The sequence below is a fragment of the Polypterus senegalus genome, chromosome 13, assembly GCF_016835505.1.
Source record: "Polypterus senegalus isolate Bchr_013 chromosome 13, ASM1683550v1, whole genome shotgun sequence".
NCBI classification, from domain to species: domain Eukaryota; kingdom Metazoa; phylum Chordata; class Cladistia; order Polypteriformes; family Polypteridae; genus Polypterus; species Polypterus senegalus.
The window spans coordinates 145,709,358-145,736,228 of NC_053166.1; the positions used below are offsets into that span (position 1 = coordinate 145,709,358).

Sequence of the window (26,871 nt, forward strand, 5' to 3'; positions counted from 1 at the left end):
TGTTAGCCAGTTGCCCCACTAAATCATTTTCCTCCACTCTACATGCTCCAGGGCATCCTTTGGGGTGAGACCCAAATTGCCCTTCTATAGTTGAGACTAAAAGTTTACATCAATCTAGACCCAAGTCTTTTAAAAGACAATGATCCAAAACTCCACAGACATCATGTCATCATACATTACCTGTGTTAGGAAATAAACTAGATTTCCAAACTGACCTAAGTGGCAGTGTCAAAATAGCAGCTAAGAGAGAGATTTACAGTATCTCCATTCTTTTTTACTATATCAGATTTTCAGTGGATCTAAAATGTACCTACATTTTGCTAGTATTTGGAAGCATTGTCTTTTAATTGCTTAACTTGAATCAAATGCTTAGAGTAGCCTTCCACAAGCTTCTCACAATAAAGAGCAGCAACTTTTGTCTATTCCTCCTGAAAGAACTGGTGTAAATTGGTTAAGTCTGTGGGCCTCCTTGTTTGGACTTGCTTTTTCAGTTCAACCCACACACTTTATATAGGATTCAGGTCTGGGCTTTGTGATAGCCACTCCAATGCATTCACCTTGTTATCTTGAAGCCATTTTGTTACAGCTTTGGAGGTGTGCTTAGCATCACTGTCCAAATGGTTGACAGATTTGCAACCAAGTTTTAACTTTCTGGCTGATGTTTTGAGGTTTTGCTTTCAGAATTTCTAGATAGATAATCCTTCTTCTTCATGATGGCATTTATTTTCTGGAATGCTGAAGTCCCTTTATCAGCAAAACATCCCTACAATATAATGCTACCAACCCCAGGCTTCACAGTTGGGATAATGCTCTTTGGCTTAAAAGCCTCAACCTTCATCCTAAGTAAATAGTGATGATCATTATGGCCAAACAGTTCAAATTTTGTTTAATCTGACCACAGAACACTTCTTCATAAGAACAGGTCTTTGACCCGATGATCAGTTGAAATTTCAATCTGGCCTTTGTGGCAGGCGACCGGGTCCCATGCCCAGCTGGGACGCCCCTTCTACTTATGTTCCGGGGTAGCAGCCATGGGCTTCTCAGTACCTCCCCGAGGACGCTTGATGGCAGCCTCCCTGGCTGACGATGGTGCCTCAGTTTCCCGCAGGGTTCCATGGGAGATGGAGTTCTCCACAACCCTGTGGGAATCTGGGGAGGCCACCAGGGGGTGCTGCATGGATCCCGGAGCCGGAGTCTGCTGGAAGAAGGATGGAGCTAGCGAGACAGGAGTGGAGGCGGCCGAAGGACTGTGTAAATACATGTAAATAGTAGTGGTTCTGTAAATAAACGTGTTTGTGGTGGACACTGCGTTGTCGTGTCTGTCTGTGGTCGGGCTATCTTTTACATGGCATCCTAGATGGGAAAACTCTACAGCCCCACCCGGAAGTGCAATCAGGAACAGGTGATCAAGCACCTGGAGCACTTCCGGGTGGGCTATAAAAAGGACTGACAACCACCACTCAGGGCCAGAATCGGGAGGAAGAGGACGAGGTTGCCTGGGAGGAGTGGTGGTGCCAGAAGAAGGGTTGTTACTCGTGTTGTTACTGGATGGTTCATGGGGAAGACGTGCCCTCCAGCTGAAGAAAAATAAAAGTCCTTTGTGTTTTTACACGTGCCTCTGCGTCAGTCTGTACTGGGTTGGGCGCTATATAGCGCCTTTATTCACACCTTTTATGTCTGATTTGGAGATGGGACTTCTTTCTTGCATGGCAGCCATTCAGACCATAGCAATGGTGAATGTAGATACTTTGAAACCTGATGCCTCCAACTCCTTGGCCAGTTCATTTGTTGTTGTTGTCTTTGGGTTCAGATGTATCTTTCGTAACAAAGTTTGTTCATCCCTGGGAGTTAATTTGTGCATCCTTCCAAAACAATGAAATGTCTGTGTGGTCCCTAGATATTTGTATTTGTATATTGCATGCAATTATTTGTAAAGAAGCTTGTGGTAGCTTCAAATGTTTGTAAAAGCAGTAGCCCCTGATATTTTTTGTAAGATCTTAGCTTGGACTTTCCATGGCAACAAGACACTGGCTCTAAAGGTAGCCCATTAAATGCAGCCACAGGTGCATTCCCAATTAACTCAAATAAAGGTCATAACATCAATTTATGTACTCTTCCAGGCTTTTTTAAATAGATATTCAACTTGATGTATTTAAAGTTTTGATCCACTGGCGATCTCACAGAGTAAATAAAGGCTGAAATAAATCTGTCTCTTAGCTATTATTTTGACATTACCACTTATGCAAATGAAGTAGGTACCCTAAATTGACTTAACACAGGTAACATATGCTAACATGAGATATGTGTAGTTGTGAAACATTGAGTTTGAAAGTCTTTAGCTTTAGCCTAAGTATATGTAAACCTTCAGGCTCAACAGTATCTGCAGCAGATTATCAGTAGTTCCCACCAGAAGGCAGATACATTTCTATCCAACTAAGTATACCATCACTTCTGAGGTCAGTTGCCTAGTAAAATACTATTATATAATTCACCCTAAACCAAAACCTGAAAGTCTAAAATTATTCAAATAAGTGGAATATAAATATACTTTGTACAGAAAATTATTTTACTTCGTTTTAAATATATATTTAATTTAAATAATGACTTAATTCACTAATGTTTATTCCATGTTGAATTAAGTCAGCATTTGTTACTCAAGGATAAATTCAGTAGCATGTAGTTAATAAGTCATTATTATAAGAAAAACTATTCATATTATTTATAACTGGAAATCACAACATTAAAGAGAGTTTAATCATTTTCCATACACAGTCTACTAGACTTGGAGACAATGATGGTTATTTTTTTAAATGCCTCAATATGAGCTAAGACAAGCAGAATTTGCTTACATTTAATTAATTAGCATATGCGTATATACAATGTAATTTACAAAACAAACAAACTAAAGATACAGGCCCTGAACCATTGATTTCCTTTACATTTATTTTGTTGTCTGGTGTCTGTACATGTATTAATTTAGATCATACATTTATTTAAAATAAATTTGTGCACAGTACAATTATGTCAGTTTTCAATAGGTTCAGAATACGCTTCAAGGGACTTGTTCAGGATTTAGTAGAAAAGAGTTAAAAAAAAAATTAAAACTGGTATCAACCACTAGAGGGCCACACAGCTGCCTTATTTTTTAATGTCTGGACTGAACAGCACACAAGAGCATACTACAGTATTCAGAGAGTTGCTACAGCCACTGTGTCCTTACATACTGTATAATCTACATCACTATGCCAAACAAAGAGCAACAACAGGATATCTGCACAGCTTTTTACCGTAAAGCTAGAATGGCAGGAGTTCTTGGTGCTATTGATTTTGTACATACACCTTTAGTCTTTCACAGTTAAAGGAAATACAGTACTTAAGCAGCCATGAAAATACTACGGGTCAGATGATGTGTGATCATAACCTCAGATTTCTCAACATGTTAATAAAATGAGCTGGCACTACCACATGGTGCTCAATTTGTCACAGACTGTTTTGAATGGATAATATTGGACCACAGCCACAGCAAAGAGAGGGGACAGTATTCTGAATTACAATCAATGGTTAATCACTTTTAACACATCAAGTTACTGATGTTTTTTTCCTTCTTATAATACAAACTTTTTTGTTATTAATCAGTGTAACAACAAATTAATACATGCCAAAACAGGTTATACAAGACTACCAATAATTCTGTTTGTATACTCAAATTCTGTTACACATTATGTTGCTGTTCCACAAACTGGACAAGAAAAGCTGTATGATGAGTGAAGAATAAAAGGTTATCAAGAAACAGTGGCACTGTCATTTTCCTACACATAGTGCATGACAAGTATACTTTGCCATTTTTCCTGCTTGTTTTTCTAGCAAAAAGAACATTAGATGAACATTAACCAGACAGATCACACCAAACCTATAAATTTATCCTACCTTTTTTTTTTTATTTGCTTTTATCTTTTCAAAGTTGTGGGGAGCTGGCAGCATTATGAGCTAGACACTCATTTACACCAGGCCTATTCAGAACTAAAAATTAACTAATGTGCAGATTTTTTATATGGGGAGAGTAGAAATCATGCAGACACAGTGAGAATGTGCAACCACTACATAAAAAATTGATGGGAATTAAATCCAGCATCCTGGAGTTGAGAAAAATGCATCCTCTTGTTGTACTTTGCAAATAAATGTGGGTCATACTATCTGAAACTACTGATGACTGCTGATGATGAGCAAAAGAACAATAATTATAGTCTTGGTGATGGAATGTGCAAACTGTAGTTAAAAATAAACCCTCTGTCTAAATGAGAATTGCCTCTAGTATGATTACTGTGACAGACATGATAATTTTATAGTTACTATATGACTTCCTGGCTAATACTGGATTACTAGGAATGGTTTATCATAGGCAAATGCTATAAATATTACTATACACACACTATATATTATAGTGGTGTGCACGAAAATCTCTCTCTCTCTCTCTCTATATTATATATATATATATATATATATATATATATATATATATATATATATATATATATATATATATATATAGAGTGTCAGTGTGCCAGTTGCTAGCATTCAGTAAACAACCCGCGCTATAACTCTCTGTGAATTTTCACGTGTGTGGTATAGCGGGTCCACAGCTTCTGTCAAAGCCCAGTTTTAAAATAAATAATCACCGCGCTCATGGCTTGGTGAGGGGGCGTGGTGGTTTTATAGCTGAAGCGGTTCTCAGGGTGTTTCTCACCAAAGTGCACAGGTGAGAGACCATCCGCATTCGTGATTGTTCCTGGGGCTGCTTATCTTGATAAATAGAAGCGCGAGTCGGCTAAAAGAGGAGGAAAAAGAAAGAACGGATAGGAGGCTGAGAGAGAGAGAGAGAGAGCGAGAGAGAGAGAGAGAGAGGAGAGAGAGAGAGAGAGCGAGAGAGAGAGAGAGCGAGCATGAAGTAGGCAGAGTGAAGGTCAGCTGCAAGTAGGGCCACTCCCCTGTTGGGAAGCAGGGGGGCCGCCAGGTAAAAAGGCACTGAGCTTCTTCTTCTTTTTTTTTTTAAAGAATGCATCCTGCTGTATTTTAACCTCGTTGTTTTTAAGAAGACTTTTTTCTACTGTTTTTAACCTCCATGTTTCACTTTTGATTTTATGGATTATTTATTGGAACTTTGGAGACTGCACTTTAATTTGAACACCTTGTTTTGTTGATTGTTTTAATAAAAACACTTGGCACTTTTTCACCATCCCCTTGCTTTGTTGTTACCAATGAGCTTAGCAGTGAGGCACATTACAGACAGTGTAGGGTTCAAGGGCTCCCTGACAGCAGATGGGAGCATACAGCAAACCCGTATCGTCACAACGTGATTTTGTGTTTTTTCATGTAAATTTGAATTTATTGTTGAAAAGTATGAAGGTGGCATGCGTATCTGGTACATGGCTGTTGCATACCTTTTGCCGAGAACGACGGTATCTACGATTGTGAAAAACAAAGATGTTATTAAAAAGTAAAGTGAGGTTAAATTTTCATTCATTTAATCTAATTGCTTTTGTATTTACGTATTTTAGTATTAACCAGTGTTTAATTTTTTTTATACAACCCCATCAATGTATAATATGCCAATAACAATAGGATTTTTTTCATGGGGACGGATTAATCATTTTCCAATTATTTCTTATGGGAAAAATTTGTATATATATATATATATATATATATATATATATATATATATATATATATATATATATATATATATATATATATATATATATATATATATATATATATATATATATATATATATATTTATATATATATATATATATATACACACACACACACACACGCACACACACACACACACAGTAGAGCCTCGGTTCACGAACGTTTCGGAACACGTACAAATCGGTTTACGACCAAAAAGTTCGCCAAACTTTTGCATCTGTTCACGACCACAGACTCGGTATACGAACAAGCCAGTTTCCCTTTCGGTTTGTGCGCGCCGATGATTTCCGTATGTGTTCAGTCTCTCCCTGTGCAGGGAGAGAGAGAGACACACACGCGCGCGCACACACACACACACACACACACACACGTGTATGTATGAGCGTGTGACTTGTCTCTCTGAGCAATCCGATTGGTCAGCTGTGGTCTGATTGGCTATAGTGGCCCAGAAGCAGGGATAATGACACACTTTAGAAGTGCGAAGGAGCATTTCAACAACAACAAAATGAATAAGTTACAGAGCAATACTAGGTCGCTAAATACTAAAAAGGTGCAACCCAAGTTGCCTTCAAAGATGGGAAGTATTTGCAAAAATATGAATGACGTTTTCACAATTTAACATTATTTGTAGTACACACAGCCAATGATTTGCACTTCATTAATGGGATTAAAATAATGAGCTCTGATTAAAATTTGAGTCATGATTCTGTAAAAACTCTATAACATTGAGAATTGAAAGTTGTCACTCATAAGATAAGTAAAGACACAATACCTGTGCAATAAACTCTCCTTGCAACAGTAGCCATGACAATGCTTGCAATACCTGTGCCTGCACCCAGCTCAAGTACTGTATTGCCTTTAAACAGATCTACGTGTGAAAGAATGTAATCAATCATCAGGAATGCTCCTCGCCAAACCTTTTATTATAAAAAAAAAAAATAAATAAAAAAAAAATACAATGAATTAGTGGGCATAGAACAGAGTCAAAGACAAAAGGCAAGTGGTCTTATATATACTGCTAAAACTCACAAACATATATACATCATGCTAAAACTACATATTTGCTTATTTTAAAGCAATTCATAGGCTGCTGGTGTATGATTATGTCTAGTTTATTTCCATTTACAGCACAATGTAATATAGGTGAACAAAAATAATGCATGCTAACAGTATCTGGCCTTTTCAAGGCTGTTCATTAGACATTGCCCTAAACTGTTACAATTAAAAATTTTATATACATTTATTTACTAGCATATGTCAATATGTAAGTCTACATCCCCGTTTGTGAGGTCCAAAACACCCCTGTTTCTTATTATATGCATAGTACCTCTAGGTGAGTGCTCAATGGTTGTCAACACTCATAATAATAGTAATTACATTTATATAGTGCTTCTTCCACTACTCAAAACCCTTTATATTGTAAGTGGGGAGCTACTTAAACCACCACCGATGTGTCGCATCCACTTGGATGATGCGAAAGCAGCCATTTTTTGCGCCAGTACGCTCACCACACATGAGCTATTATGTGGTGAAGTGGTGAGATAGCCAATTAGAGGCAAAGGATGATTGTGGGGCCAGAATAACTAGGCCGAGGTGGGCAATTTAGCCAGGGCATTAGAATGCACACTAGTCTAATAAGGACCTCAATTGTATGTCTCTTCCAAAGGACAGCACCTTTTTTACAATACAGTGTCCTCGTCACTACACTGGGGCATTAGTATCCACATTCAGACCACAGGATAATCGTCCCCTGCTGGCCTCACCAACACCTCTTCCAGCGGCCAAGCCTGAACATGCTTAGCTTCAGGAGGATGATCTGTGCTGAAGTGCATGTGGTATGGCAGCTGGTGCACAAACAGCCCACCATTACGATTTAAGACAGGGTTAAGTTGCAGACTGGCTGGACAGAGTCCCTAGGTACGTCATACTATACAACCGACCGTCATTGAAGCACACCATGACTGCCCTGTCTCACGAATATCATGTAAGTGAAATGTACAACTCAAAGTTGCTGGAAAAGTCATGTAAAGCTTCTTTTCTGTAAATATTGGGAATGAATGGCAACTAGAGATACAAAAAATACATGGCCACAAGACTTTGAAATGCCACCCAAAAAAAAAAAAAAACATGGTAAGGATGGAATCTGGATTGCTCTTACTAGATGATGGCTCAACTCTAAACATTTTAATAATATGCATTTTTTTTCTTCTTCTCACACAGAGCTGTCTAAACCTGTCATCTAATGGCATGATCACCTTATCACTAGTCCCTTCCACAAAAGAGCTATTCCATAAATGAAGAATTCTGAACATGAGTGGAGAAAGAAAAATCAAGCAACTGTGGGAAAACATGACTTGCCAATTTCTCAAGTCAAGATCTGATATAATTTAAAGGCCAGAATATTGCTCATTAAAACAGATACAAAATGTCAAAGCAGCGTCACATACAACACTGAGATTCATGTAAGGGAATCAGTTATACGAGATTTGGGCAAACACATATGAATACCTACAGCTAGCTTTATTGTTTCCTCAGAAGTTTGTTACTTTGATTATTTGCAAAGAACTTACAAATTAAACAAGTTCAAAAATAATGAAAGTACTCTGCATTGCAAAGGGAAAACTCTTGGGCCCAGTTATAATACGAACAGGCCATTTTCCACCTGCTTGTTTCACTTGGTACATTTAGTACCTTTGTATTTGATAATTATATTTTTAGTTTTATACTATTTCATACTAATATCAATTTTTATTACTTACTGCCTTTGCTTTGCTTAAAGATCTGTGACTATAACACTATGTGCTTGTATCACTTATTATAATTGGCTTAATTGTTTATGTTACTACACCAGAGACTTGCAAGAAATGCTTTTTGTGGTGCTAATTTATGACAATAAATTGAATTGACATTAAAATTAAGTTGAAATTGTCAGTTCCCATGGTATATGTAAACAAAATCCCAGTGTATGCCTAGGATTATTGCAGAAGCCCAATCAGCTACACACTATACGGTACACTATAATGTAAAATGAAATATACCAACAAAGGCAATCTATATATACACACATTTTCTTTGCTGCCTACAGTGGAATAAGGCAAGCCACAAAGTCAAAAATAAACAGGTCAGAAGAGAGAACAAGAGTAAATATATGTGAGAGTGATGATAAATACTATCTTTCATGAAATTCAAATGATAAACAAAAATTGCAGTGAGGAAGAAGTTCAATCACTAAAAAACAAAAAAAAAAAAACCCTGAAACACTTGGAAGGACTGATTAAGGACTAAAAATCCTGAAGGACCACTGCTGCATGCTGTTGACTTAAATATTGTCACATTCATGTGTGACATTAAAATAGAAGCAGAAAATAGTGCTACTTTAAATGAAAATAAAATAGCATGGCGGTAATTTCTAACATGGACAACAATTTTAAATTATTAAACCTAGGTATTCACAACACTTTCTAATTCATGCAAGTTTTTCTTTAAATTAGAAGTTTTATTAAAGACAGACACCTTTCTTGCTCAACCTTTTAAAAAAGCAGCAAAATGCTGAATAACATTAGTATGCCACATATCTTGACAGCTGAATTGAAAGCCAAGTATTATGACAAAAACACCCACACACACCTGTTTACCCACATCTTCTAAAGGCGTGGCCATTGTATGCTCTGTAAAAACAAAAAATACATGTAAATATACACAACATGCAGCATGTCTTATTTTTCTGACTATTAAGAAAATCAAAGCTGAAAAATCTCAAGATGTGTCTTGTTTTTTTAAATGTAATATACAAAAAGGTCACATATGCAGTATGTGCTTAACTTGCCAATGGTTCTCCATACATGGAACGTTAAGTAGTTTGAAGACGTATTGATGTACTAGGGCAGGAAGGAATTCCATCTAAAAGAACAAGAATCTACTTAAATTCCTTTTTAATCAGTAAGTGAACATTTTCCATGTTTGATTTTGTAAATGATACCGACTTTGAAATTACTTTACTTTAATGGCAACAGCATTCAAGTGCATCTGTCATTACTGATCTTTTCTTGCTCCTCATCTTGTATGTATATTATTATTGGCATCCCTTGCTCCTAATCTTGCATGTATACTATTACAACAACTGTGGCACGTGTATTTTTTGTTAAAAATATTTATTTCACGGCAAAACCAAGTGCCATGACAGAAAGAAAAAGAAGAGCAGTGTCATCTGCTAAGTGTCAGTCAAATCGCAGAAGCCGATTATGTTTTAATTGCAATGTGTCCTCATTCACCCTAGTCCATCTCAGTCAATGATTACTGATGCACCTTCAAGGAGGAGTATGCCAGCTATAGGCAACACGGGCACGACACCCTTATCTTTAACTTGGTTTTTATTAGCATTTTATTTTAGGACCACAGAGTCACGTGTTTCACTGGTGCATATAAATAAATTTGCTACTACAAAGATACATATTTACAGGACAATAGTTTAATAATACTCTAAAGTAAATTAAAACATCTAAATCAAGGGTTCATATCCCACAATACTAAAAGTAGGGCAGCAACTAAAAATAAAAAGGGACCAAAATAAAGACATATTTTGCAACGAAAAATTATTTTTAGAAAAAACGTATACAAATGCTCATGAAATAAAGAGAAAAGGTAAGGTGAGAAGTCACAAGGAAACATAGAGACAAAAATTAAGTTATAAACATAATAATAAAAATGTACACAGGAGAAATACTGAGAAATGTTAATAAGAAGAAAGCAAGAAGGCAGTAGGGTGGGAAATGAAGGTATAATTGGCACATTCGGATGAAGGTGAATAAAACTAATGAGAAAGAAGAAAACAATCAGAAAGAAAATCAGCAGAGAGAAGCAAGGGAATGAACAGTATGAAATGTGGGCAGCTTCGAAGTGTTGCCTAAAATGTCTCAACACCAATTCTGTATGCTAAAATATGCAAATATTTCAAATCACATCATGCCTCCAGCATTATGGAGCAGACCTCTTATTTAAATTGGGGACTTGGGTTTTATTTATTTTATCCTTATAGTGTATCTTTTATTTAAGTTATCTTTGCATATTATACATATATTCACATTAATAATGTTTTAAATCTTAATAGATGGTTTACAAATATTCAATCTATGATGCATTAAATATATTTTCTTAATCTTCTGAAGTTTAAATCTAATCATAGAAGTATGGTGGGCCATACTCAAAGGTAAAGGCTTTAAATCCCTGATTAAGCACAAACTTGAAAAAACAGACAGCCTTCTTCACTGGAAATTCCCAAAAGCTAATGCAACTTACCAATAATAATTACATTTGGAGTGGTTTGCTCTTCATCTTCATTTTCAAACTCCTCTCCTTTGCTAAGTATCGTAGGACATACTTTTTCTCTGTCAAGGCAATTTTCTGGTGCACTAACTTTATACTCAGGTCTTCTTAACACATCCAGATCTCCATCCTCATCCAGCAGACAACTTTTGACCTCTGGGCCACTCTGCTCGTCTCCATCCTGCCTCTCTGAATATTCTGGCCTAAGGACATCTATTTTTTCTACTCTGTGCTCACACTCTTCATATCCAGAGGCTTGCTTTGAGCAAGACAAGTTCAAATTGGAGGCACAGCAGGTGTCATTATTTTCCCATTTTTCTCCATCACATAGTATTCTGTACTGTGAAACAAAAACTGAAAAGGCAGAACAAAGCAAAAATCTGAGAAGATTCATAAGCGTACTGTTTAAGGTTGGCTAGCTTTAATAACCTTGAAATCTTTTATGAAGATCAAAATCTCACCTAAACACATGACTGAAATACTGTAGTTAACTTTTTTGTACAAATGACATTTCAGTAAATATAGTATTTTGTTGATATTATAAATGCTTATTTTGGTTGGGCAAAATGTTTACTTGGAACAATGTAGGATTGCAAAATAACCTATAATCTATCATTAGGTTTGGGAATAGTATTCCACAGGGAAAGCATAGCATGATACTGAGAACGGCATTACATACACTGGGCAGCACTGTAGCTCTAACATTAGTGCTACTGTCAGATACCTTCAGAGCACTGGGTTTGAATCCCATCCTTAGCACTGTTATTGTGAAGATTGCCCGTACACTCCATGTCTGCATGGAGCTTTCTTCCCAGGTATTCTAGTTTAACTTCCACATCCTAATGTGTGTTAAATGGTAACTCTAAATTACATATTAATGGGTGTGTCACCTGTGATGTACTGGTACCACATAAAAGGTTGATTCCTGCCTGTGTCCCAATTATATACTAGCACAGACATCAGACCTCTCTACTCAAAACTAGATTAAGTGGGTTTGGTAATGGTTGGACTTTGGACATGCTTTACCATATAAGGCAAAAGAGACGTTACAAGCAACCATATGTTTTATATACTGTATTAGGAGAACACTTCCTAATGATAAGGAGTCCAGGATAGTTAGATAGCTTACCTTAAACCTGAATTGCAAAACAAGATACTGTAGATACAAAGCTTTTAATGTCTAGTGAGGCTATTCAAGATACACAGACAGGTTGATCTGAGCAGCACTTACAGACACATAATACTTTATTGTTCACTGAAGGAAAATTCCATGAATATACAATATATGAAAATGTGTGTGTGTTTTTAAGGAACACACACAAGGAAGAAATCAAAGAAATCCTCCTAAGATACACTATAGCTCAGTGTCTGTCTCTGTCCCCATCTCTCATAGTCTTAATCTGGCAAAGCACCTCATTAGTTACTCCTTGCAGGCTGCATGGCCTTCTACAGCAGGGGGTCTGCAAAACCAGTCTCAGAGGGCCATAGTGGCTGCAAGTTTTTTGTTTCAAACTGATTTCTTACTGAGACGTCAGTTTTTCCTGCTGAAATGCTTACTGATCAAGCAACATTTTTCTGCTTCATTTTAGTAGTCTCGCTTATCAAAATTTCCCACCCTTAATTGCTTACAGTATTTACAGCTGCATTCACAAGTTTTAATTGCTCCTTATTAGGAATAAAATGCAAATAATAAAGGAGCCAAGCAATTCTCCATTTAACTTGTGCCCTTTTACACCTGTGAGTATTCCTTGTCAGACATATGAAGGAATATTCTGGAAGGAAGCTAAAGAGAAAAAAAGTGAAAAACGGAGAAATGCTCATCTGCTACAGGCTACAAATCATTTAGATGATATCCTTACAAAAAAAATCTACAATACAAGAATGATCGGACAAGGCAAAATGAAAAACACAAGTCATAAAATTAAATAAGATCTGTTATTGGCAAAAATTTGTTTCTAACTAAGCAATCAGGCTGGAACAAAAACCTGCAGCCACTATGGCCATCCAGGACCAACTTTGCAGACCTACCTATATTTTACAGCATTGATTTAATAATTTACTGCAATATTCTACATCAGTTTCAGGATTTTTATTGACTCTCATGGAATATCATAGTGAATATAAGAAGTGTGACTAGTTAAGCACAAAGAGAAATGCACAAGACAGAACAGTTGCATTGGTCCTCAGGTCACCAAGTAGTTTTGACTCTCAACTTCAGATATCCTGTTTTCAGCTTTTTTTTTTTTATATTACTTGACCAGTGTGGATTCTTTCAGCTATGTCATCTTATTAACCATTCTTAACTGGAAGGTAACTGGAATACTATACTGTAAAATCAGGAAGCACCCTAACACATTTATGCTAGAAACAGTTGTGTGTTACCTGGTCACAACTTGGTATTGACAATATAAGAAGCCAGTCTTCATGGAGAGAAAAAAAAAAAGAGCAAGTTGTTGAACAAGTTAATTAATTAAATTAAAGTTGTACAAGGAATGGTATATTTTACTGGCTGAAACACCAATAACAAATTGTTTGGGTGTAACCAGCTACCTGGAGTGATGTTTTTTTCCCCACATGAAAGGAGCTGGTTGGCCAAGCAGGTAGGTGGCGTTTCAAAGGAGTAGGAGATCCGGAATGTTTGAAAAAAGACTGAGATGGGTCTTAGTCTTGGGGGAACAACCTGGGATTGTCCGGATGTTGGAAGCATCAGCAATGTAGAGTGGTCCAGGAGAATTTGCATGCTAGAGGAGAGTGTAAGAAGTTGGCCAAGTACTTAAAAGTGCACAAGCAAGAGATGCAAAATGAAAAGAGCGGTGACTTGCCTGGATACAACTTTTCTGTTTTTGTGAAATAACTGTTAAATCATGCCTCTGGCTCTCACTCACCAGGGGAGAAAATGCTAACATTATCCAAAGTTATTGTCTGTTTTTACATGCATTTTTATTACTCTTTAATTTAATATTGTTTTTTGTATCAGTATACTGCTGCTGGATTATGTGAATTTCCCCTTGGGATTAATAAAGTATCTATCTATCTATCTATCTATCTATCAAACAGCAAGTAATACTCTAACTAAAATGTTGCTTTAAATTACATTTTTGGTGGGACTATAGTCTTGTTGCATTCAATGCCCCTCAATACCCTTCACAACAGTTTCACTGCTGTGTTGTAAATATTCCAATGAATGGGCCTAGAACTGAATTATATGTATTAACCTACTCAGCTTTCTTGCTAACAAAGCATGTGGCAGAGTGAAAACAAGGGCTGTGCTAAGATGTGTGCACAAAGTGACATACAGTCTAAGTTCAAATGTTGCATTAAGTTAGGATGCCCTTTCTCAAGGATGAATAACCGTACTTAACAAGTGTAGTGATGGAACTGAAGCAGTAGCAGATAACAGTAAGGCACATGTCCCTATCACTCTCTTTAACATGAGGAAATACATACTGTAGCTGCTACTGCAATGGAAATATGCCCCCATCCCATCGTTTAAATGAATGCAGGAAGACCACAGTTTGTTCATTCAATAGCCTAACAAAACACATTAAGAGCAGAAAATGAATTGAGGAGGGCTGAGAATAATTTACATGTTTACTTTAGTCTTCCTTGCTTCAAATAAATTATCAGATTGGAAGGCAATTAATTCCACCACCCATGCAGAATTACCTTTTGAAGATGATAACCTGGGAAAAATATATAATTAATTTAGGCATTGATATTCTTTTCAATTAATAATTCAATGTTTAAATTACCTGGCTGCTCTGCAGCATTCAACCGAACCATAAGATGCCTTTTGTTTGGAAGAAACAAGTGAATATCAGACAGCACTGTATCTTTCGTGAAAGAGATGACATCCATGTTGAAAGCAGCATGGTGGGCTCCTGGAGTAAACACGAGACCTTAAGGAAGAATAAAGCTTTAGCTGTTGGATTCATATGCACAGCTGAGAATACAATTATTTTACAGGGTGGGCTTAATACGATCAGATCTCAAGGACCAAAAGCTGCTTTAGGTCTTTATTTGCTGGAAGTACAATAGGCCATAACATGCAGAGTAAACAACTATTCATTAGACTGCCGGAGTCATTTTTTCCCCTAATCCTCTTTGTGGATTAATGAAGCAATTAAGTACAAATGTAGTATAACACCAGGAAAGTAAAAGTTATTATATCAAAGATATTTTTAGTTTAAAAGCCTGACATTTACTAAGTCAAAGTACTTGTAGTACAGCAGAAATGTTTGTGTGTATTTCATTTGATGTTAGAAAATGGTGTCAAAACATGTACAAGTAGAAACTGTATTTCATAATAAATCTTAATGTATTATTGTAAAGACTAAGATTTAATGAAAATATACATTATATCTATATTATATAATTTTTAAAATTACAAATCTTCATAAAAAACAGGCCACAAAGTAGCACAGTAGCCTCATTGCATGGATACTTCATTGGTCAACTGTCCTACTGTCACTGTCTGTATGGAATCTTCATTGTCTCCTGTTTCCTTTATTTTTTTAGGACATTCCAGTTTCCTTTTTATACCAACGACATGCATGTTAAGTTGATTGGTGACTCTGAGTTGGCCAAGTGTGAGGAAATATGGGTTTGAATTGGAGTGTGCCCTGGTCAAAGTTTGACCCTGCATTGTGCCCAAGACTGTCAGTATAAGTATATGGTTTAAAAAAAACAAACCATTCCATTCTTGTGAAAGGCAAATATTTATTTGTAAGAACAATTGAACTATATATTTTCTAATCTTAAAACTATGATCACATTTTCTTCCCATAACCTTAGCTCATACAGATAAACAAACACATCAGATATAAATTAAGTAGATATAAAAATGACATAATTCTTGGAAAATTCCTGTACCAAAGGAGACAGGCTTCTACGGTGCCATATTTTTATAATTCATTTAATACAGTTACTTTAATTATTATGTCTTTAAAAGGTAGTGTACCTACAGTGGTGCTTGAAAGTTTGTGAACCCTTTAGAATTTTCTAGATTTCTGCATAAATATGATTTTCACTCAAGTCCTAAAAGTAGATAAAGAGAAACCAGTTAAACAAACGAGACAAAAATATTATACTTGGTCATTTATTTATTGAGGGAAATGATCGAATATTACATATTTGTGAGTGGCAAAAATATGTGAACCTCTAGGATTAGCAGTTAGTTTGAAGGTGAAATTCGAGTCAGGTGTTTTCAATCAATGGGATGCAATTTAGGTGTGAGTGGGCACCCTGTGTTATTTAAAGAACAGGGATCTATCAAAGTCTGCTCTTCACAACACATGTTTGTGGAAGTGTATCATGGCACGAACAAAGGAGATTTCTGAGGACCTCAGAAAAAGAGTTGTTGATGCTCATCAGGCTGGAAAAGGTTATAAAACCATCTCTAAAGAGTTTGGACTCCACCAATCCACAGTCAGACAGATTGTGTACAAATGGAAGAAAATCAAGACCATTGTTACCCTCCCCAGGAGTGGTTGACCAACAAAGATCACTCCAAGAGCAAGGCGTGTAATAGTCGGCAAGGTCATAAAGGATCTCAGGGTAACTTCTAAGCAACTGAAGGCCTCTCTCACATTGGCTAATGTTCATGTTCATGAGCCCACCATCAGGAGAACACTGAACAACAATGGTGTGCATGGCATGGTTGCAAGGAGAAAGCCACTGCTCTCCAAAAAAAAAAATTGCTGCTCGTCTGCAGTTTGCTAAAGATCACGTGGACAAACCAGAAGGCTATTGGAAGAATGTTTTGTGGACAGATGAAACCAAAATAGAACTTTTTGGATTAAATGAAAACCGTTATGTTTGGAGAAAGGAAAACACTCCATTCCAGCATAAGAACCTTATCTGTGAAACATGGTGGTGGTAGTATCATGGTTTGGGCCTGTTTTGCTGCATCTGGGCCAGGACGGCTTGCCTTCATTGATGGAACAATGAATTCTGAATTATATCAGAGAATTCTAAAGTAAAATGTCAGGACATCTGTCCATGAACTGAATCTCAAGAGAAGGTGGGTCATGCAGCAAGACAACGACCCTAAGCACACAAGTCGTTCTACCAAAGAATGGTTAAAGAAGAATAAAGTTAATGTTTTGGAACGGCCAAATCAAAGTCCTGACCTTAATCTGATCAAAATGTTGTGGAAGGACCTGAAGCGAGCAGTTAATGTGAGGAAACCCACCAACATCCCAGAGTTGATGCTGTTCTGTACGGAGGAATGGGCTAAAATTCCTGCAAGCTGGTGTGCAGGAATGACCAGAAGTTACTGGAAACGTTTGATTGCAGTTATTGCTGCAAAGGGGGGGTCACATCAAATACTGAAAGCAAAGGTTCACATACTTTTGCCTCTCACAAATATGTAATATTCAATCATTTTCCTTAATAAATAAATGACCAAGTATAATATTTTTGTCTCGTTTGTTTAACTGGTTTCTCTTTATCTGCTTTTAGGACTTGAGTGAAAATCTGATTATGTTTTAGGTCATATTTATGCAGAAATATAGAAAATTCTAAAGGGTTCACAAACTTTCAAGCACCACTGTAGATTAAGTACCATTATCTGGGCTTACTAAGAGTGACCAGTTTATTAATTTGCTCCACTTTCCAGTTATTTTGGCATCTTAGAACCCTAACTGACACAGACAAGGCAAAGGAGTGTGGAAAAATGCCAAAAACAAAATGATAATTGACAAAACAATGCTGAAATCCTAACAAATATTGTTTAATTTTATGTTTGTTATATTCACTGTACAAACAGCCTACAGTAAAGTAAAGGGTTGTGTGGTATACTGGTGGTAGAAAAGTGGTATAGTAGCAGCACGTCTGTATTTTCAGTACTAGAAATAAAGTTAGTTGTCTCCTCATTTTACCTTCCACCTCTTTGGTGCTTGGTAGACTATGTAGGGGAAAGCTTCTACATGCTGGAGACTTCATGAGGGACCACCCCTTCCTTCCTCTGCCTCACTGCACTGGAGACTTCACAGTGGAATTGCTCCTTGTAATAACTGCAGAATGAGCTGGGCTGCTCTGACTTTCATATAGCCAGTCTCTTAATCAACAGCTAATTTGTGTGCCTCACCAAACCTGATGTCAAATTAAACTTCTTGTTTCCCATTTTCTGAGTTCAAAATAGCGTAGCCAAACAGCTCCATATACTGTGTATCATTCACACTTGAACCTGTTCAGTACAAATGACAAATTAATAGGAGAATAGGCAAAGCAAGTTGGATTTAGACAGGTCTTTTAACTTAAAACAAGTTGTAAACGTTTTAATTATGTTAAACAGAAATTTACAAGAGACCTTCCATTCATCCATTATCCAACCCGCTATATCCTAACTACAGGGTCACGGAGGTCTGCTGGAGCCAATCCCAGCCAACACAGGGCGCAAGGCAGGAAACAAAACCCGGGCAGGGTGCCAGCCCACTGCATACAACAAACCTTTTTAATGCTATTCTTTTTAATTCTGATGAATACATAATGAATCAGTGACACAGGATGTATACTTCACCTTTAGCTACAATTTAAGTGCCTCACTAAATTACATGTGCATAAATTATGTAATTAACTTACACTTACGCAATGAATAAAAAAAACTCACTTTGTCTCAAAATATGTGAAAATTATATCTCCTATTATCTCAGCATGTGAATTAATTAAGAAAAAAAAATCTTGGGAAGTGATTGGCCCCATCATTCACAGGTTAAGAGTTCTGTCTTTCAAGGCACAGGATTATGGGACTGTTTTTATTGTTTATGATTATTCATGTTCTGGAAGTAACTATTTAATATTTTTTAGCAAAAATGAATGCATTTTCATGCTTTAAGCATATGACTGGATAACAGATATCTGGTGGATGTGACACGAGTACCGTGAGAAATTGGTTTCCTTTTTCCTTGGCCATTATTTCACATTGTCATTGTTTAGCATTGGCCACCATTAGATTCTATTACATCATACACATTTTCCTCCTGTTCTGCATGAAAACATGACCAAAAATTTTCTTGGCCATCACAAAACTACATGGTGCAAGTAACATAAAATGTATAGACTTTTTGGGTACAGTACTTCTATAAGAAAAAAACAGGCACAACAGTAATATGATCCATGCCTCCAAAAATTCTGAAAATAAGGCAGAAGTTACAAGAATAATCAGTATTATGAAGGACTGTCCTAGACTTCCTCACACATTTTCACTAAAACTAATTGTTGGAAAATGCGAATTGTAGTTTCTTTTTGTTGTATAGTTAAAGAAAGAAATGCAATTCAAAAATACTACAAAGACAGATAAAGTAATGACTGCCAGTTGTAATAGTAATCCCAAGAAATTCAAGATGGATCCAGTCACTGACAGTAACCAGTTTTGACAAAGGAAATGGATTCTGAGATATGTGAATGTTCTGACAGTCCATGAAAATATCAAAAACCAAACTCTCCAAAAAAAAAACAACACTTTCTGTAAAAACATAAAATTGCTAGCATTAGACATTTTGAAATGTACAGTCATTTGGTTCCATCATTAAGCAGTATGAAAAAAATCTCTGAAGCAGTCTACTAAATGTTTTCCAACAGCTTTCAACTAAGGAACAGAGTGCAAATGAATAGGACTGCATGACGGACTATACTAGAGTACAGGGACAATCTGAACACATTTTCACTATTAAGAGTTATTGAGAATGACCCACAGACAACGGTGCCAAAACTTACAGCTCAGGTACCAAAAAAAAAAAAAAACTCCTGCTGTTAACACATAATACTTAGCAGAATGTACAAAAATGGCTTGGCCTGGAACACCAGCTTTCTGATGTATTGTCAGCAGAAAGAATGCATATCCTACAGTTATAAACTATAGAAAAAGGCAATTTGATTGGTTAAAGTATTTGTATGAAAAATAATGAAATTGCTATTAGGCAATGTCATAGTTTACATACAAGCAGTTAAGAATATTTTGTAATATATACCTGTCTGAAGAAAAAGATCTTCTCAAGCTGACAATCAGACATGTTGTGTTAACACATTAAAACTCTATATACACCAAAGAGCTAAGTGCACTTTTCTTCTCTCAATTTCAGTACAGGACTGCAAAGGGAAGGAGCCTATGCTAACAGCGAAAAATAAAAAGTACTAGTTCACTACATAACATTCTCACTTAAGTCAGGAGTTAAGCATTAGCGCTTAGTGAACATCTTCAAGGTTCTGAGAAAGTATGCAATACCACCCTCGGTGCAGAGGGGGCGCTGTCATTAACTTCATCTCTTTTTTTACCGTCATTTTTTAGGCTCACTGGTGGAGGACAAGTGAACTAGTTTCCACTTATACAGTCCCGTACCTTCTAGGTCAGCACTATAAATATCTAGGGGCCGCCAGAAGTCGCTGTTCATTAAAAACATGCAACTAATAAAACATAATCACATCCCTCTGAATATTATTATCATCTTTGAGGTCAAGTCTTAGTATTGTAAAGTTATGTTGTCACTTAAGCATTAAATTAGAGAAGTAAATGTTCATTATATTAAAATGGGAATAGGAATATACCTACATTTAGGATTTCCTTTTTTTTTTTTTATTTATTTATTAATTTTATTACAATCAATACATAGCAATCAAGTTTTACAAAAAAAAAGAATTATGCTAAGAACAGATCGATCCCCACCCTTGAGAGAGAGAGCAAGCCAAACGGTGTAAAATTTAAGGCTTGTAAAAATACCTAAATTAATAAACTCTGTGCTTTATAAAATCATTTCAAAATATTACTGATTAGATCCTGCCATGTTTTGAAAAAAGTCTGCACAGATCCTCTAACTGAGTATTTGATTTTTTCCAATTTTAAATAATATAACACATCAGTTTCCCACTGACTTAAAAGAGGAGAGTTTGGGTTCTTCCAGTTTATCAGAATAAGTCTGCGTGCCAACAGTGTAGTGAATGCAATCACAGTTTGTTTGTCTTTCTCCACTTTAAGACCCTCTGGAAGAACCCCAAACACAGCTGTTAATGGGTTAGGAGGGATTGTGAGTCCAAGACTGTCTGAGAGGTAATTAAAAATTTTTGTCCAGAATAATGTTAATTTGGAGCAGGCCCAGAACATGTGACCCAGTGAGGCTGGGGCTTGGTTGCAACGTTTGCAGGTTGGATCATGCCCTGGAAACATTTTGGAGAGTTTTAGTCGAGACAGATGCTCGATATATAATTTTGAGTTGTATAATTGTATGCTTTGCATATGGAGCTCGAGTGAATTCTCTGCATTGCTACTTTCCACTCCTTTTCTGATATATTAATTGAGAGGTCATTTTCCCAGTGTCCTCTTGGATCTTTGAAAGAAATTTGTAGCTGGAATGTTAAATTTGGAATGTAATTGTTCATAGGATGCAAAGTCATTTAGATTTCCAATGTTCATTTCTCTATTAAGTTGTAATGTGTTAGAAAGTAGTGTTTATAAAGTTAAGCATTCAAGATCTGGGAGGTTATGTGAGAGGAAGTAAGACTGTTACTGTTTTGTTTTGGCCTGACCGTGTGCTAGCAGCTGCAGAGAATACAGCTTGTGTTTGGAACAGAAATCTGCCGCCACCCAGTTCTTTTTCTTCCCAAAAGGATTCCCTCCATCTTAGAAGAGAAACCTTATTACAGTATTACTATCTGAGAAGTAAAAAGCACCATCATAATTTCCAAAAGATGTACAAAACACCTTCATAATTGCCATTTTGTGGCTACAGATGCCAGAAAATCATGGTGCCATTCATTCTCAAGCGTGAACTCCTACTCCTAGCTGGGAAATTTCCTAGCTGAAATTAGTTCACACATTTGTTTTCAGTCGACTAGATTACTGTAACGCACTCCTCTCAGGACTACCCAAAAAAGACATAAATCGTTTGCAACGAGTGCAGAAGGCAGCTGCTAGAATCCTAACTAGGAAAAGAAAATCCGAACACATTTCTCCAGTTTTGATGTCACTACACTGGTTACCTGTGTCATTCAGGATTGACTTTAAAATTCTGCTTATGGTTTATAAAGCCTTAAATATTCTCACCCCATCTTATATTTCAGAATGTCTGACACCTTATATTCCAAATTGTAACCTTAGATCCTCAAATGAGTGTCTCCTTAGAATTCCAAGAACAAAACTTAAAAGAAGTGGTGAGGCGGCCTTCTGCTGTTATGCACCTAAAATCTGGAATAGCCTGCCAATAGGAATTCGCCAGGCTGGTACAGTGGAGCACTTTAAAACACTGCTGAAAACATATTACTTTAACATGGCCTTTCTATAACTTCAATCTAACTTAATTTAACTTAATCCTGATACTCTGTATGTTCAATTTCCTCATAATAACTATTCATGGTGGCTCTAAAATCTGTACTGACCCCTACTCTCTCTTCTGTTTCTTTTTCTGTTTCTTTTTCCGGTTTCTTTGTGGTGGTGGCCTGTGTCGCCTCCACCTACTCAAAGCATCATGATGCTCCAACAATGATGGATGGATTAAAAGGCAGAAGTCTACATGACCATCATCATCATCAAGCCCTTCCGTGAGAACCCTAAATCCAAAGAGAACTGTTTCATTTATGTTAGGTAGAATTCCCAGAGGGGACTGGGCGGTCTCATGGTCTGGAATCCCTACAGATTTTATTTTTCTCCAGCCGTCTGGAGTTTTTGTTTTTCTGTCCCCCCTGGCCATTGGACCTTACTCTTATTCGATGTTAATTAATGTTGATTTATTTTGTTTTCTTATTGTGTCTTTTATTTTTCTATTCTTTATTATGTAAAGCACTTTGAGCTACTGTTTGTATGAAAATGTGCTATATAAATAAATGTTGTTGTTGAGTGGGTATATGACCCTTCGTTATTGCTTCTTGAACTACTCTTATCCTAGTTGTACTTTTAGTGCTATTCCTAGGAGCACATATGAGACGCTTGATAAAAACAGGAACTGATTTACTTGGTTTACATCCCATTATTGTCTGGCAGGCAGTTAAAGAAAAAGAAAAAAAAAATCAATTAATCAAATCAATTATAATTAAGGCAAAATACATATGTTAAACTATCAGCAGCAACTGGTTACTGTGTAATTAAGAAAAGTGGCTGCAATGGAGCGGAGTTTGATGCCCCTCTCCTATGTCATCACTCTGAAGAACCACTGTGGCAACATTACTTTTATGAGTGTAGGTTGTCATGAGAGGAGCAATGAATTTACCATTAACTGTATTTGTGCGAGGTCACTGGAAATGAGCCATCAAAAAAGGTAATTAGGGTAGTAGGTTTAGATGGGTTAATTACTAGTTTTGCATAAAACAAATGTGTCTTTGGACGGCATGGCGGCACTGTGGTGACCTGGGTTTACGTCCTGGTCTTCCCATGCGGGGAGTTTGCATGTTTGCCCCGTGTCCACGTGGGTTTCCTCCCACTGTCCAAAGACAAGAAGGTTAGGTGAACTGGCGTCTCTAAATTGGCTTTTGTTGGGGTGCATGTGTGTGTTCGCCCTGCGATACATAGGCACCCTTTCCAGGGTTTGTTCCTGCCTTGCACCATACGTTACTCCTGGTCCGGACTACACGGGTTAGAACATGACCTGTCAAATGTATCTTTATTTGATATCTTAGAAAAGTAAATTAGTGGGGCATTTTTGACTTGATGTTTAAACACATGGTCTCCACTTAAACAAGCGGAATTAATCAAAAAATCACCTTCTGACTTAAAAAACCAGCAGCCCAAAAAAAAAAAACACAGTCACTCAGAAAATAATTTATGAGGCAGTAATACTAAATTTAGGATGCACAATGTCCTGCCGTGGATGTTCCAAGTTTAGAGGTTCATCGACGGTGTGACATACAATACATACCCATTAAAATGTCACTGAGGGACATACACCTCATGGTTTGATTACATAAAACAAATAATCAGACCTTTTAGTCCTTAGCTGCTCATTTTCCAGCACATATTACAGCCGTCAAGCTTAAACGTGTGGGGCTTGGGGGGGAGGAGGGGGCCTCAATCAGGAACTTCTAAAAAAAGATCTCCAAAAGTATTCCATATTCTCTTCGACGAAGTATGGCCTCTGAATGGACACTGGCAGGTGCAAATCGACAAAAAAATAAAACCTGATAAGCATAAATAAATCATAACATGTCTCAGTAATAAAACGTCATTTATTTATGTTAAATAACTGCTACAAGCGATACGATAAGAAAGCTGATTCCCTGCGCTCACGAAAAAAAAAAACGATAAAGCTTACATTTAATAATTCAACAAGCTGGGAAATTAACTGCTGTTACAACTTTATTACAAAATAACGTAATATCTTCACATCCGCTTAATTCAGTTTCGGCACGTGCGCTACAAAACCTATCCTGCAGATTCTTCATGTCGCTATTAAACTTAATAATGTATATTCCGTAACTGCAGCCAAATTATACATTCCAAAATATCACATCATTAACTTTACGAGGCGTAAAATAAAAACATGTATTTTTAAAATAAACAAATAAATTGACATAAAATATATAACTCCTCAATCTCACGTCTACACAAGACGAATTTATGCTATTAAATTCCATTCGCCCTAAAATTATTATTTGTATAAATTGAATAAATCTTACCTGCAAAAATGCAGCAAGTTTGACAGCTCGGTGCTCCTTCAAAAGCAGCACGACTCGTAGCAAATCCCTGACGCTCACGTGTTCCGCGTTCGCTTGTTTGATCCTGCCTACATTCATTTACCTTTATTGGTTCAGCAGATACTTTTGCCCAGGAGAAGGAGGTTAGGAGCACCCCCAGACCGACTTACAAAAGAGGTTAACATAATTTAATAAACATCATTCTGAAGGACTGTTTGCGGATATGTTTTAAAGGGCATATTACAAATTGGCCATTACAAGTGAAGAGCTTCAACAATCGAATTACAGTTCCTAGGTTACAAAACCTATGAATTAGACAGAAATTTACCAAACAAGAGAATCTTCAAACACATCTTAAACACACTGAGGGAGTCAGAAGTTTGAATGGAGATGCACAGCTCATTCTTCCTGCTAGGGGTTATACGTAAAAAAAGTCTGGATTGAGCTTTGATGCCATGCAAAGGTGGCAACCCCATGTGCCATTCATCAGCAGACCAGAGTGGGCTAGAAAGAGCATAAGACCACAAAATTCTCTGTGTGTGTGTCTCAGTATATATATATAGTGGAAAGTCCAGCCCTGACACACACAGGCACAGTAACACACAAGTCCAAAAACACACTTTTTATTTTATTTTCTTCACAGCACCATGACCAAATTCCCAACAGCACTACTGCTCAGTCTCTTCTTTCTTTCTTTCTTTCTTTCTTTCTTTCTTTCTTTCTTTCTTTCTTTCTTTCTTTCTCAGCATTCAGAGCACAAATCGGCATTCTATTACAATATCCATTCATCCATTTTCTGAATGTGCTTAACCTAGTTGAAGGGATAAAAGAGAGAGCATTTTTCAGCAATACAATATCCATCAATGGATGGGGTGACCAATCTGTCATAAAGCACTCCCACTTTCACTGGGTCAATTAAGTGCTACCATTTTAAAATGGAGAAAGTCCAAAGACAATAGCAGTTTAAAAATAGAAAGTATAGGCAATGATCAGGCCAGGAATCAAACCTACGACTTTGGAACTATGAGACAGCACAAACTACTGCACCACCATGATACTTTTTAATTATGCTAATATAACCTAACTAGGGGGGCAAGCCCCCTAGCGCCTTCGGTGCCCAACCCTCCGTTGCAGCCATAATATTAGTAAAATCTATAAATGTACAAAAGAAGAATTATTTTTTTATTGGAGTCAAAATTACAAAATCCTATAAATATGAAAAATTATTTATATTTATTGGAGTAAAAAAAAATGAAATGAGAATAAAATATTTACTTTCTTGCCGATTGGAGTATTCCCGTTAAACTGAGGTTCACTATGCTCGATGCACGACTTTCTTGATATTTTAGTTTATAATTTAAAAATGGAATAACAATCTGAAAATCTAACAACATCACATTAAAGTTCAATAAATTCTGAAAAGAATGATACCAAACATATATATGTAGGTTTTACAATAAGGCTGATTTAAAGCGTGACCAAAAATGTAACATAAAAAGTCACATAAAATCGTTGCACTTTTAGGCTTAGGATTTTATATATAGAGAGAAGATTTATATTAAAAGAGCCAGGGCAGTGTTGTAACACTGCATCTTAAATGAAATCTCTTAATATGAAGCTTACCTTCAAAGATCCAAAACTGAACTCTGCATTCTGGATAGCTAAGACTGAATAGTTCAACAATTATTTGGGATGGTTTTTAATCATTACTACATGAAACATAAGCCCTGGGTCATTGGTTTTTCGTTTTTTTATTTTTGTAAGAACAGTCAGTCAGTTATCTTCCAACCCGCTATATCCTAACACAGGGGTTTGCTAGAGCCAATCTCAACCAACACAGGGTGCAAGGCAGGAACAAACTCCGGGCAGGACGCCACTCCACTGCAGGGCACACACACCCACGACAATTTCGGATCACCAATCCACCTAACCTGCATGTCTTTGGACTGTGGGAGGAAACCAATGCAGACACGGGGAGAACATGCAAACTCCACGCAGGGAGGACCCGGGAAGTGAACCCGGGTTTCCTTACTGTGAGGCAACAGCACTACCACTGCGCCACCATGTCGCCCTTTGTAAGAACATCTTAGGTTATTTCTTTTTACTTGATATGGGTCATTAGTAATGGATATACAGTATACTGTATGTTATTGATGCTTACTTGAAAACAGTAAATGTGGAGAAAAAGAAACCTGTTTTTTATCCTACTTGAAAACAGTA

General features: G+C 36.8%; 1 protein-coding gene across 3 annotated transcripts in view; it reads right to left on the reverse strand.

Moving 5' to 3' along the window:
- Window positions 1-24,715, reverse strand: part of mettl22 (methyltransferase like 22) — a 45,544-nt gene extending 20,829 nt beyond the window's left edge. The window contains exons 1-6 of one of the 3 annotated variants that reach the window (XM_039774563.1): window positions 24,634-24,715; window positions 23,941-24,103; window positions 14,787-14,933; window positions 11,008-11,388; window positions 9,340-9,380; window positions 6,485-6,629 (exon numbers count right to left, since the gene is read on the reverse strand). In XM_039774563.1, coding sequence (XP_039630497.1) covers window positions 6,485-6,629; window positions 9,340-9,380; window positions 11,008-11,388; window positions 14,787-14,892 — 673 coding nt within the window. In that variant the 5' untranslated portion in view covers window positions 14,893-14,933; window positions 23,941-24,103; window positions 24,634-24,715. Of the gene's footprint in view, window positions 1-6,484; window positions 6,630-9,339; window positions 9,381-11,007; window positions 11,389-14,786; window positions 14,934-23,940; window positions 24,136-24,633 lie in introns of all 3 variants that reach the window. The other 2 variants (XM_039774564.1, XM_039774565.1) reach the window with 2 other exon arrangements.
- Between the last annotated feature and the right edge of the window lie 2,156 nt (window positions 24,716-26,871).